Source organism: Mixophyes fleayi, chromosome 1 (genome assembly GCF_038048845.1).
Source record: "Mixophyes fleayi isolate aMixFle1 chromosome 1, aMixFle1.hap1, whole genome shotgun sequence".
Classification (NCBI taxonomy): Eukaryota; Metazoa; Chordata; class Amphibia; order Anura; family Limnodynastidae; genus Mixophyes; species Mixophyes fleayi.
The window spans coordinates 60,933,620-60,948,576 of NC_134402.1; the positions used below are offsets into that span (position 1 = coordinate 60,933,620).

Genomic DNA, 14,957 nt, shown 5'->3' on the forward strand with positions numbered 1-14,957 from the left:
TACACATGCTCCAAAAATATGTTTAAAATAATGTTGTTTAAATAGAATTTATGTTTGTAAAATTAAAAAACAAAACAAAAAACAACAACAATAGTGCTGTTTCTGATAGTGTGGTTAACCGGATCTAAACTGCCCCCAACGAGTGCCCCGAAGGTCCAGCCATGCGCTACTCTCTTCTACTAACGCAGGACATTTTCGGACACACAGCAGTGCCAACCCCCAGGAACTTCCCATTCAAAAAGTGCCTGTTTTAATTAGGCAAGCGGTAACAGAAGAGAGAGGTGCAGCACTGAAATTTTGGTAGCTTTTGGTGAACCTTGTGGATCGGTGTCTGTACCAAAAGTGAGAAGATCTTTGTGTTTTAACTTACCTGAGTGATCTCTAATCATAACTAAATATAATACTTTTTTAATTAAGAGGTAATTGGTACTTTAATATGTAGCATTTTGACAATTAATATATCTCTGAAGGAAAGCTTCCCTGCTGATCTGCATCCATGCAGTGGTGAAATACTGGGAAGTAGACCTCCATTGCTGTGCCATTAAATAGATAATGTTTCACAAGGTTTGACAAAGGTCTTTGCATTAGTGAAAACAAATCACAGAAATGAGAAATGTTTCTACCTCTTTACCGAAATCTCCCAAACCTAGACAGACATGAGGTAAACTACATTAATGTTCACTGGTGGAAAACATTGGAATAAAAAAAGAAAGCTCTTTAATCACAATATTATTTTATTAAATCTTTTTCACAGTTTCATTAGATGTACTAGATGCATATGATTGAGGCCAATACAAAATGTAGAGGCAGCGCTAAGCTATATTTTATCAAGCACATTTATGTGTAATATAGACTGCTTTATAGGTGTGGAATTCCAGTGCCCTAGAGCACACTTGTTGATGCTGTCCTGTGGTTTGCCAATCACTTGTCATGTCTTTCCATGAATGTTTTGGCCCCACAGAGTAATATACTGCAGGGTTTTATTTTCTCTTATTTAAGAGAGATTTATTTTCTGTCAAATTTTTAAAGTGTTGCCCTGTTGCATTCACACACTTTGCAATATCATTAACAATCTTGAAGATGTACACATATAAAACAAGGCTTTAGACATTGCTGCCTTCACTGATTCTATTTTACATTCCACCAAGAAACACATGAAAGTCAGTTGACATTAATCAGGTAGGTGAATAATTTTCCTGCATATGTATACACAGGCAAACAAACTCATGCCTTAATAAAGATATCCTGACACTAAACCCCTCTTGTGTTATTTAACACCATATATGGACTGTCTGCATTTTATAAACAAAAAAATACGCTTTGTAAAAAAATGTTTATTTCTCTCCCCAAAACAACAGAATTTTATGAGCAACTAGAATGCAAATCTTATCTCGTTTGCAATGACAGTAGTAAATGTGATTATCAGTCATTTGACCATAATCATGATATTTCAATGATATTTCCTTACGTAGTTAGTAAAGGTGTTTGGGCCTAGCTTTGCAGGTTTGTGGATAGTGCAGGTTTGAAAACATTTCCATTTTTCTATTAAAATACTGCCAATTGTATTCTAATGTTTATCTTACATGAATCCTGATAGTGAGGGGACATTAGGACAGTCTGTACTACGAGTCACTTTTGCGTGTCTGAAGGTCTATATTACATTAGTTGAAGTGAGTATTGATGTGAATTTTCATGATGTGTATCAGAAAGGTGAACAATGCATCCCATCTAAAGGACAGGACAAGATCCAATCTCTGCAATTTTATAGGAGGAAACATCAAGTCCTTGTGCGGGGGAAGGAAAGGAACTCAACTTAAATTTGTCCTCTCCACCCCTTTTTTTAATCTAAATAAACTCATCTTGCAAAACATAATCTTATTTTTGCATGTTGGACCAAAAGTAGTCTCACTCAAGGAAAGCCCCTTATTCGCCCAACTGTTCAATTGGGAAGACAACATCATAGCATGCAAATCTATGCCTTTCCCCATATAACAATCTGCAATTGAATAAATGTAGCCACATTACATATATTAAGAACATTTGTGCTGTGGTTTTCTACTTTTGCAGTTAGTAAATGACCCTTAGTACATCTAAGGTCAGGTGCACATTACACATCATTGACACACCTATATAAACCAAACCAATTAAAATTCTTCTCCATGGTGCACAATTAGCTTCAATAATGTCTGTTCCACTTATATATTCTGTGTTATACATATTTATGTTTATCTGTGACATCTTCAGCTGTTTAAACTTTTCCAATCGTCAATTATATCATTTCCACAGAGTTAATACATCTACAAATTCATTGCGCAAAATAAGAAGGATGTTCTTGGTTTGTAATTCCTATGAGATGCCAATGTATGTTCCCCTTTGCACCATTTAGCCTTGGAACTAAGTTTACTCAAATGTTACGGTGTTAAAATACTGTAAATGTCTGTTTTCTCTCACATTTATGGTGTCTGTTATATACAGTAATAAAGGAGTTTCCCTTTTTCAATAGTAAAGTTGCGTACTGGATCTCAGTGTACTCTAGTTATTATAATTATTATTATCCTTAATTAGGTGCCACAAGATTTGCGCAGCACCATACAAATACAAAACAGTTACAATTTGAACAAATATTTAGTTAATTTAATTTCTGGAGTAGTTAACATTATTTTAAAATAAAATTTGCTTAGCGAAAACTCACTGATTCCATTGGTTTACAGTGAATGATGATGATAACTTGAAATGTTCCTACCAGATAAAATCCCCAATCTAAACCTAATTGTAGACCTAAATGTATTTTAGCATATCATTAAAATAATAGTATGCATCTTATATGTATTAGACAAAGTTGAGTGCAACTGGCACTCTCCCTCAGCTGACCGACAAAAATGACCAGTCAATCTAATGGCAATGGCTATACTTACATAGGAGAAGACTTGGGGGTAAATGTATCAAGCTGAGAGTTTTCCGGCGTGTTTGAAAAACCAATCAGATTCTAGCTATCATTTATTTAGTACATTCTACAAAATGCTAGCTAGAATCTGATTGGTTGCTATAGGCAACATCTCTACTTTTCAAACCCGCCAGAAAACTCTCAGCTTGATACATTTACCCCTTGATGTCCTAGCTAACATGGGAAATTACTTCACTTAAATATTTATTTTCTTCTGCTAAGATTCACTTACAACATATTTTATGTGAAGTACAGATATTATTTATTAAGAAGGCATTGTGCCTATTGACTAATAAAGTCTTAATACATCTAGCAGTTTCTTTGTTCATAAACTGTATATATTCAGAAGTTACTAAAGGTTTTAAGGAACCAATGTACAATCACTCAGTGACTTCCATTTATCTTTTACTAATATAACATTTATAGTTTAGCCGTCGTTTTGTACCCTCCATCAGCACATGGCCTATAAATGTTACCTATACCGCTCTTACCGCAAGTCCTAGCAGTAGCTCCACCACCACCCCACCCTGCCCCCTCTGCTGCTTGTCTGGATAATACCTCTTTTTTGGCACTGTAAAATAACCAATGCAAGTTAAATATTGCAAGCTGTATAATAATTAACCCTCTGTCATACTGTACACTAATCCCGTAGCTTATATCCTAATTTTCTAATTAACCAATCAGGGCCTGATTCATTCAGGAACATAACTGCTGATACTGACGCATTTTGCGTAAAATCTCACTTTGCATGCCCAAAAACGGACTATACGCCAATGACTGAAAGAACATCCAAAAAGGAGGCTTTTGACATTCTATGATTTCATGGGCAGAACGTGTAGGGGACTGGGTGCATGCACATAGTCAATGTACAGTATGTGCCAAGCCCAAGCGCACGCAGCTGCGTCCAAATCAAGTTTGGCCGTCTCTCAGGTCTGTGATTTTCTGTCGTATCACTTGCACCAGCTACAGGACAAATGTAATTGCTGAGTGTTGGTGATGATGGCTGTGTATGTATGCTGGATAATGTGTTTGCAATCAGCAGCAACTGTAATAATGCATTGTATGTACAGTAGACATTAATAACATCCTGATAAATTAATTGTAAAGAAAAACCTTCTTTTATCATCTTTTCATTAATGACTGTATTATTAACAGGTGACGATAATTGAATAGTTGCTTTTTTCCTTGCGTTCTTCTGGGACTTTAGATTTCACATATGTATTGGACATGTCTTGCAGTGTATTCTGTAAGTCAGAGATGAGCGTCCCTAGACCTGTATTCAACAAGAGACATTTCTTCAGAACTGCTTGTATTTGAACTGGAAGTGCGAATGCCAGAGTTATGTACGATTTACAAAATATGCAATTTACGCTTGTTTTGCGCACCTTAATGAATCAGGCCCTCAGTGTCTATCTCAGGAGTCTCTTAATCGCCTATTTTTTATTTAGTACTGTAAAACTCAATCCTTAGACTAAAACTTTGAATGATATTCTGCTGTACAGTTATGACTGATCTCTATACATGACACTTGATTCTTCAATCACCCCTTATCTCATTACTCATCAGGCAATTTCCTATCTTCTCTATTTTACATTTCTTGCCATGGCTCAATAATTCAACATATTCATTACATACCTTATCCATGGAAGAACAATGGTTTCAATAGTTTTTACACATGATATCCTGTGACATTCTATGAAGTACCTTGTACTTTTCACTGTCTACCCTGCTATAATATATTTCTACACATGGTAAACAGTGACATCATTCTCCACCAACTGCAATACTCACAGTACCTCCATCAACCCAGAAAAAAACAAAACAACAAATATAACTAGTAAACACATAACTTATAATAGGATCTCTACCACATATTCCTTTTATCACCTGAAGTAAAGTTTTGTAGTTACCACTGCATTAAAGACATTGACAATTACACCTCAAAAGGTAAACATAGTGTCACAAATAAGTCATGTTTTCTGGATCAAAACTGAACAAACAAAAATAAAAACAGCAAAAACAATTTAGAACCCAAGTCGTTCAGGATTTTTTCTCAAGTCTTGATTTAAAGTGATTTCATAAAGCATATAAACTATTATATTTATTATGCTTTCTATTAGTTCCACAACACTTAATTTTCAAAATGATTTGAGCAGTCTTGCCTTGTTTACCTCAGACACAAAATCCCCTAATTAATTTGGGTGCTGAAGTAGTTCGAATATCAGGCATAATTGTCTACACAACATTGCAAAATATTGTTTATGTTGATACTATAAGCACATGTACATGGCACTAGCCTAGTTTAATGTTTTCAACTAATTTACACTGTAAACTATTTACAAACGAACTCTGTCTACTATCATACATGCATACAGTGCATAAATGTTTCCTTTGTAAAACTTAATTAAACTTTAGAGTAATGTCAGATCAGATTGTTTATTTAATTGGGGGCAAAGCCAGACATTTAGGAACTACCCTCTTGAAAAATCACACTCTTATAAGCTTAGAAATGTTATTTGAGGGCACTGTATGTAAATGTTAGACATATTTAAACTTCTTACGCATTAATTTGCTATATTCAAATAAATGCTTAGATAGAGTTACATTATCTTCTGGTAGGGCAAATTCATTTGATCTCAGCTGTACTTCACTGAGAACTGTAGTGCAATATTCCAAGGTCTGTTTACAAACAACACTGTAATAATAAAGTTGCACTGGAAAACATAATGGGCCTGATTAATTAAGGAATGCAAAAGTGAATGCAATTTGCGTTTTTTGGAAACGGATGGAAAATGCAAGCAAGTATGTGAGTATTCACACATTAACACCTGCTAATAAAATAATTATTAATGGGAAAAAAAAACTAAAAAAAGTCCGTCCCCCCCCCATTTTTCTAACATGAAACACCTTTATCGGGATGCTATTAATGCCTACTGTACATAAAATGCATCTGTACTGTTGCTCTTGATAGCAAACGTAAGATCCAGCATGCATACGTTGCTGTCATCACTATCAATCAACACTTACACCTGCCCTGTAGTAGGTGCAAGTGATATGACTGTAAATCACGTGCCTGAGAGATACCCAGAGCTTGAATCAGATGGAGTTGTGCGCTTGCTCGTCCTTGGCACGCCCATACTGTACATTGACTACGTGCAAGTGCCCCTTCCCTCTTGCATTTCGCCTTAAAATCGTAGCCTATCGGAAGTGTCCTTTATATTTGCAGATGAACTGTATACACTTGTGTTGACTGGTTTATAGTCCATTTCTGAGAATGCACAAACTAATTGTATGCAAAATAGGGCACATACCGCATTTACATTCCTTAATGAATCAGGTCCAATGTTTTTATTTAAACCTACAATAGATCATCTAGAACAGAAGAAGGCAACCTGTAACTTCCGCCTAGCAAGGTATATTGGAACTTGTAGTTCTACAACAGCTGGAATACTACATATTATATACCTCTAATCTATATGCTATGTCAAACGCTGGCCACACACATAGACATATCAACTGAAATTGGACAGACAGACCGATATTGCAGCGTGTGGCCTCAAAGTCGAACGAGATGCCCAAGAATTATTTGATCTAAATCGATAGGATCATTGTCAAACAAGTTTTTAAAATAAGCTGAATGGCTGTATCTCGCTGAACTTGGCAAACCAGGTATGTGACCAAATCGGAAAGTTATGTTGTTGCTTGGCAAAGGGGCAGGATCAGCCTGGTGTGCCCAGCAAGATAAATTGAGTAGTCACAGTCATAAATATCATAAATGAGAGAAAGTATAACAGGGACACATCATGGTGGACTAGTGCGAAGGTAAAAGGTGTTGCAAATAATTAGAGGTTTGTGTCCCTTTAATTATGTGACAAATATTGAAATGTCCACTTGCTGTTAAGTAAACTTTTTATCTAGGTGCTTTAGGCACTTTTTTTTGTACAATGTTCTACTAGATGAATTATATGCTTTTGGAATCCAGATTTAGTAAATTAAAGATTACTAAAGCCAATGTCCATAAATCTATGTACAACAGCAAACAGTCAAAATAAAGCCTCAGTAAGAAGGAAGACTGTACTATAATAAATATGGTCCTACACTATTACATTACTGTTTACATTTACAACAAGCCATTTTATGTTACTTCTTTTACTTCCTATGACTTCTTAGACATACATAAAGCTCCATATGATGCTACATATTTAAGGCATGCTATGCTTTAATATAGTGATACAAAATATGTATTCAAGTACTGTATACCAGATTAATTACTAAAGGGCAAGACTACAGTTCCGTAAATAATATTTTGCTAACTTTTAAAACAATACTGCAAAGCTAGGTAACATTAGTATGTGAAAGTATATCATTAGTATAGTGTTTCTTGCAGAATGCCTGATCGCTGTATCTGACAGTTAGAGGGCAGCAGGACAGTTATACAGGGGACTTTCTGTCACAAAGGGTAGGTACCATTCCTAGCCTTATATCTAGTTAAATCACAAAATCATATGTTAGTTACCTTTAATCTTTATGTTACAATCAGAATTGGATTGCATCCTTCAGCACTGTCCATTTTTGACTCTGTAGACATGCTACGCAAGGGCTAAATGTAAATTAAAAGGGCAAACAATTGTCTAATGAATAGTTATAATCATGTCTATAACATGAGTCCCAACTTGCAGTGTCTTAAATATTTGGCCTGTCTATAAATAAGTTTACATTACCTATCTATGTACAGTTGTACATACAGTTGTAAGGTACTATAGAATATGCTGGCTCTCTATATAAAATTATAATAGTTATAATGTTAATAATATAAAGAATAGGATGTACTGACCTTTGAATACATTTTCTGTCTGTAGTTCAGACTGTTTACTGAGAACCTACCTGAACGTTTGCTGCTATAAAGACTCCTGTGTGTGCAAACAGTTTATCTCTGGAACTGAGAGCTTAGTCACTCAGAGAGACAGAATGGAGAAGAGGTAAAGAAGTACTCCACATTATATATATTTCAATTAAACCTTCTAGAAGATCTGGCTTGTGACAGAGAGCTTTGTACAGCCTGTGGAATAGTGATGCACATATTTATCATTTATTGTTAAATGTTGTTGGTTTTTTGCAGCACTATTACAACAACTACAGCAACTATTTGTGGTGTGTTTCTGTGTCTCCTGTGTCCAGAGGTAATGAGTCCTGCAAGTTTGCAAGTTACAGTAACTTCACAATAGATAGATGTATATGATAGAGAGATAGCCATAAGAAAGATAGATTATTGATAGATATTAGTGATGATAGATAGATATATAGATAGATAGATAGATAGATAGAATATAGTTGTAGATAATAGATAGATAGATATTAGTTGTAGATAATAGAGATAGATTATAGATAGATAATAGTTCTAGATATTAGATAGATAGATAGATAGATAGATAGATAGATAGATATTAGTTCTAGATAATAGAGATAGATTATAGATAGATATTAGTTCTAGATATTAGATAGATAGATAGATAGATAGATAGATAGATAGATAGATAGATAGATAGATAGATAGATAGATAACAGATAAAGATATTATGAATAGATGTTGGATAGCTAGATAGTTTATAGATAGATATTAGTTATAAATTATAGATTGATTGATTTAAAGATAGATTATAGATAGATATTAATTCTAGTTATTAGAAAGATAGATAGATAGATAGATAGATAGATAGATAGATAGATAGATAGATAATGAGATACAGTATTGTACTACAATTAAACTTAAAAAAATAAAAAATAGTTTCACATTCATATGATGCCTTTTCTGAGAAACACTTTGGATGTGTGGAAACTAAAAAAGTTTTTTAGATTCTATTGATTACACAATAAATATTCTGTTGGGCAATTACAATGCAAACTGCTCTTTCACAACCAAAGAAGAAATTGAATCGAAGGGACATTTGGTAGATTGAATATATACAAACACTTCTTTATATACATGATACTTTGTACAAATATTTTCAATGTATTATGTTGCTACAGTATAGCTTACATCTATTAATGGTACATTAAGAATCTGCAACTCTCTTTTCCATAGATATAAATTATATGAAGAATACTAAATATTAACCATCATTTAGTGAATCTATAATTGTACAGTTAGTTAACATTATTGTGTACTCTGGTTATGTTACATGGATATATATGACTTGCTAAGTATTATTGCTTGCTAGTAAATGTATATGTTATATTGCACACACCTCAATGGAAGATCCAGATTCAGTTTAGGTGTTCTATTTTTCACTTTAGTATATGAAAATATATATTTATGTCTATAATATGGATAAAGTGCTGTACTTCACCTCATACCCTTTTTTATTTAAAACATAAAATATGTTACAATGCATGATGGTAGTTTCCCAAAAAACAAGACAGTCTTCTATTATAGTTTTGATTCAGGAAAAGGGAAGGGAAAAAAGCAAAAAACTAAATTGAGAAAAACAAAAGAAAATTAAATACATAAATAAACTAAAGATAAACATATTGTAATCAATTAAAAAAATCCTATGCATTTGCTTAATATCTTTATGAGAAATTAAAATGAAACTATTTCACCTTAATAAACTATGTACCTAAAAACGCTGAAATATATACTTATTTTACAGGAATTTTATAAATCTATAATGTGTTCATTGAAATTGTTAATCTGCTTACACTCTATGCAGTGTTCTTTTGTTTGATGCATTTCTTTGTCATTACTAAATCCTTGGTGATAAAATGAATTTGTGACCATGGTAATTATGTTGTCATGCAATGAACACTTTAATGAGATAAATTAACAGCAAGTGATATTTTATGACAATAGCATATGTTTACACTTTATATTCTACTTTATTTATTCTTTACAAATTTGTACAGCCTTCCCAGTGTTGAGTAATAACTCTGTACTAATACTTAAATACGATTAAAAAAAATGCTATAAAGCCAACTATGTCTACAATATTTTTACATTAATGAAAAAAGTAGCATATATCATTTTAATTAAATGCTAACCCATGTGACATTTTCAGATTAATAAAATTGTTGGGTACAAATACCCTGTAAACTCTCTCAAAACAGTAAACATGATTCACGATATAGTAAGATTTAAATTCTGATGATAGTTTAACCTACTGATGCTCCTATTGTGGCTTTGGGAACATACTGTAGAATTATATCCATTTGTACTAATACTAGACATGTGAAAGTGAAATGTATAATAATGATTTTACAATAATAAAATATAGTAACATTAAATATCACATGATATAAGTTATTTGTTTCCAGGCGCTTAATACAACAGTTCAGAATCAGTGTACTTAATTGGTTTAAAGGTCAACAAAATTTAACCTTCACTTGTTGAGATGGGTGCTTTAACCCTGCCATTGCCCAATCTGCACTCAACAGTTTCCCATGGACACACAGAGGCTGCATGGTCCAAACATACGGATTATGGATCCATAAGCTAGAAGCACCATCTTACACAGTGCTGAATTATCAAAATGTTTCGTACACCACCAAAGACTCCATTGATTGCAGAATTTAGGACCATCATGCTTGCATAGAAAGTGCACCTTCTAGGGGTTAAATTTCCCATTTAGACAAGTCATTGTGCTAATAAAATGAGTATTGGGAAAAATTAAAAAGCATTGTAGAGTGTCTACAAAATAGCATGAAATATGAATCATTTACCACATAGCAATACTGGTAGGTTAATTGGCTGCTAACAAATTGACCCTAGTCTGTGTGTGCCTCTCTCTGTCTGTGTGTGTGTGTGTGTTAGGGAATTTAGACTGTAAGCTCCAATGGGGCAGGGACTGATGTGAGTGAGTTCTCTGTACAGCGTGCGGAATTAGTGGCGCTATATAAATAAATGATGATGATGATGATGATACTGACTACTAATAATAATTTTGTACATTTGAAAAAGGTCTGTTTTAAGTATATATTTAATCAAAATGATAAGCTATATAAAATAGCAATCAAATAAAGGTATTCTGGCCAGAGTTGTAATGCAATTCCATAGAACAAGCACATTGTAGTAAAGGTTTTAATGTATTTGACATCTAGATTTCCCTGATCGCTTTATTAGACATCCACAAAACAGTACTACTGAAACTGAATTATTCTTTGTAATACCACACAAGGAGAAAATGAGGGAACCTCTACAGTTCCGACTGTGAACAAAATTCAGTTTGTTTGTTTGCTTTTCCATAGTTTCTGTGAAATAAATGGTACACTTATGACATTAGAAAGGGCTTTCAGTACACAAGCATGTTGCATTACCATATAAAAGATTAAAGTTCTAATTAACAAAATAGGGTCCCCAAACAAAAATATGAACCAGTAAATGTGTTCTCTGTTAACTGGTAGCCATTATTCATAAACTGCAGTACAACCTTATTCCAAAGTGAATATACTTTGCGGCCAAGAAGAAACTGTTTTATAAGCCATGTGTGCTACAGTATCTAGTCAAAGCTCATTCTAGTTAACAGAGTCCCCTCTTCTTAGGCAAGAGGTGCTTACTGTACATGTCAATTCATAAGTTAGCAGTTATTAGTCATACATACTAAAACAATCTGTGTCTCAGAATGCCAATATATTGTTAGCATTTGAGGTGTTTATTCTATTTTGAAAGCACAAGCCCTTCTATGGCTAGTTCCCTATTCAGGTAAGTTGCCCAGTATACCAAGTTAAATGTACCAAATAAAAGTGGAAAGACTATTCTTGACATTCTGTCAATTTTACTAACACTGTTGAATGTTTTCTTTGCCTCCTGTGGTTTTGCTTTGCTGGGATCTGCAGTTGCACTTTTTGATATTGTCGGTAGAGTGGAATCCTTAGTGATGTTTGGAGCATAGTTTGCTACAGCAACTGCATATGCATTGTTCTTCTTAATGACAGAAGCTTTCTCTTTTTTCTGAAAAGAGATAAAACCAAGAAACCTGTTAGCTGTTATTTTGTCTAAATAATTTATGCAGAATACGTATTATTACAAAGTTTTTTGTAAGTGATTATTTGCCAGAACAGAAAATATCTCCCCAAACTACAGTATTTCCGTATACAATTGGCACAGTACAATTCTCATTACAAGTGGAAAGAAAATTAAGTATACAGATGACAGCATACAGGTTGTTTGGGTGGTTTTTGGAATTATGAGATACACTACAAAGTACTAATAGGAAAGCTTGCTGACTGCATTCAAGTTGAGGATTATGAAAATCATATTGTAAAAGAAATACAATATTTAAATATATATTAGATGAAGAAAATGTTATTTATAAAGAGAGAGAATATGAAGAGTGAGTGAAAGAGAGAGTACTGTATTAATTTTAGAAGGTATAAAACTCGTTCAAGGCAGAAAGAGGATGGAGATCATTTGCAATATGAAAAGTGACCCCTCCTCAGCACAAAAACAGCTTTGGACCCACTCTGTGCCTTGATTTGCTCTGGGTTGATTAGATTTGCAGACCCAAACTGTTGTATTTGTGCCAGTGCAAGAACAGAAGTTTGCAAAGGTAGCAGGGAGGAGATGGATGAAGTTGGGCAGAGGGAAGCAGTCAGACATGAAGAGCGAAACAATATTTGATTTTGCAGAGTGATATTATTGCATGATATAAAGAGATGGGGGCTTTTTCTCCCTACACGACACAACTGAGAGTTGGTGGAGACTGAGGACCTAATTTAGAGTTGGACCTACCTCTCTTTTTCTGTAGGCTATCATGTAATGTAACTATACAAACTTGCTATATCTGACACCTGGTGCAAATGCTACTGTTTTCGTTCTGTTCGACTACACTTATGCATCTAAATATGCTCTGTTTATGTACTTACGCGTCTTTTTCCCTGCATACATTTTGAGTGCATTTGAGTCCCTAAATGTGCCCCTGAGTCTAGTTCTGTGCTTTTAATGCATCAAAACACTGTGCATTAAATGCGCTGTGCATTAAAAATACATGAATTGAATGACAGAGCCCACAAGCCTCATTTGGGGTTTGTAACATAGTAACATAGTTGATGAGGTTGAAAAAAGACACCAGTCCATCAAGTTCAATCTATTTTGGATCCATATCTATCTATATTTGAAATTGATCCAGATGAAGCAACCACCAATCAGTTTCAATCTGGAAAAATCCCTCCTGACCCAATATTGCAGTCCTATATCTCCCTGCATCCACTACTTTCCTTAATTTTAATTAACAGTCACAACCCTGGATACCCTTTTCCACTAAAAATTTGTTTAACCCTTTCATGAACATCAAATGAATCACCACCTTCCCTGGCAGTGAAATCCATATCTTGACTGTCTCTTCCTTTGCTGGTTGTGAAACATCCTCTCCTCTAACCTTAGGGGGTGACCACGTGTCCTGTGTACAGACCTTGAGATAAAAAGTTCCCATGAAAGCTCTCTGTATTGACCCTTAATGTATTTGTACATAGTAATCATATCCCCTCTTAGACGCCTCTTTTCTAAAGTAAACATGCCTAAACTGGCTAACAATTTCTCATAACTTAATGACTCCGTACACTTTAGTAATTTTGCTGTCCTTCTCTGACCTATTTCTAGTTCCAAAATGTCTTTTTTATAGAGTGGTGCCCAGATATGTACTCCATATTCAAGAAGAGGTCGTACGAAACAGTTATATAGTGGCAAAATCACACTGTCTTATCTATGCCCCTTTTTATGCATGGCAATACTTTATTGGCATCTGCAGTTGCTGCTTGACATTGAGCACTATTGCTAAGTCTACTTTATTCGAGCACTCCCAAATCCTTTTAAACTATAGATTTCCCTAAATTTAAACCATTTAGTTTATAGATTGTGTGCTTGTTTTTGATCCCTAAATGCACAACCTTACATTTATCTATGTTAAACTTCATCTTCCATTTGGCTGCCCAAACCTCAAGTTTATTCAAGTCTTTCAATAGAGAAACTACATATTGCTCTGATTTTATTACCTTACAAAGTTTAGTGATATCTGCAAAAATGGAAACTGTGCTCTCTAAAACATCACCAAGGTCATTAATAAATATATTAAAAAGGAGTGGCCCCAGCACAGAACCTTCAGGTACACCACTTAAAATGTTTGACCAATTAAAAAATGTCCCATTTATCACAACTCTTTGTTCCCTATTCTCCTACCAGTTTGTGACCCAAGTACAAATGTTGTTTCCTAGACCCAGTTCCCTTACTTTGTAAACCAACCTCTTGTGTGGCACTGTATCAAAGGCTTTTGCAATATCTAATCAGACCACATCTACTGTACTACCATGGTCTAAGTTCCTACTAACTTCCTCATCTAATTAGATGAGTTTGACATGACCTATATCTCATAAATCCATGTTTTCTTCCACTAATAGTCTTACTGCTCACAAAGTAATCATGAATACTATCCCTTAATATACCTTCCAGTAGTTTCCCCACTATTTGTGTCAGGCTTACCGGTAGAATGGCTGCAAGCTAAGTGATGGCTGCATAGCTAGTGTGTATAGTTCTAAGTGTGTAGTTACAAGTGTAAAAAAATTTAAATAGCATAATTCGGCGTTATACCGGAGTTAAACAGGAGGACACAGGAGAAGAACATTTTACCCATTACCACAGCAACACAAGGACAACAGTCAGTATTCACCTGAAAACCATATTCTACCCCTGATGTTTCCATCTCTCCTTAGTTACAAGCTTCACACCACAAGAAGACTGTTTTGGACTCTGCTCTTATTTTCTACTCAGCTCATGAAAGTTTGTTTTATCTGTCAGTTTATTTTCCCTGCAAAATCCCCTCTGTTTAATCAGCATGCACTACTACTTGTTCAGCCACTCCCTACCCATGCTACAGCTATTTCAGTCCTCTATCTATCATTGTACTTTCAATTCTACACAAGGCTTGTCTGCTATCACAAGTAGGAAGAAATTAAACTGAGTTTGAACCACTCTCCTCTTTCATAACTCAGCTACTGTTCTTTATCACTCTTCATTCAACACTTCCAC

The 14,957-nt window shown here is 34.5% G+C and overlaps 1 protein-coding gene across 2 annotated transcripts in view; it reads right to left on the reverse strand.

Moving 5' to 3' along the window:
- Positions 1–8,975: 8,975 nt before the first annotated feature.
- The window catches only part of GABRA2 (gamma-aminobutyric acid type A receptor subunit alpha2), a 118,620-nt gene continuing 112,638 nt past the window's right edge, over positions 8,976–14,957 (reverse strand). For both annotated transcript variants that reach the window (XM_075195225.1, XM_075195217.1), the window contains exon 10: positions 8,976–11,888. In XM_075195225.1, coding sequence (XP_075051326.1) covers positions 11,595–11,888 — 294 coding nt within the window. In that variant the 3' untranslated portion in view covers positions 8,976–11,594. The remainder of the gene's footprint in view (positions 11,889–14,957) is intronic.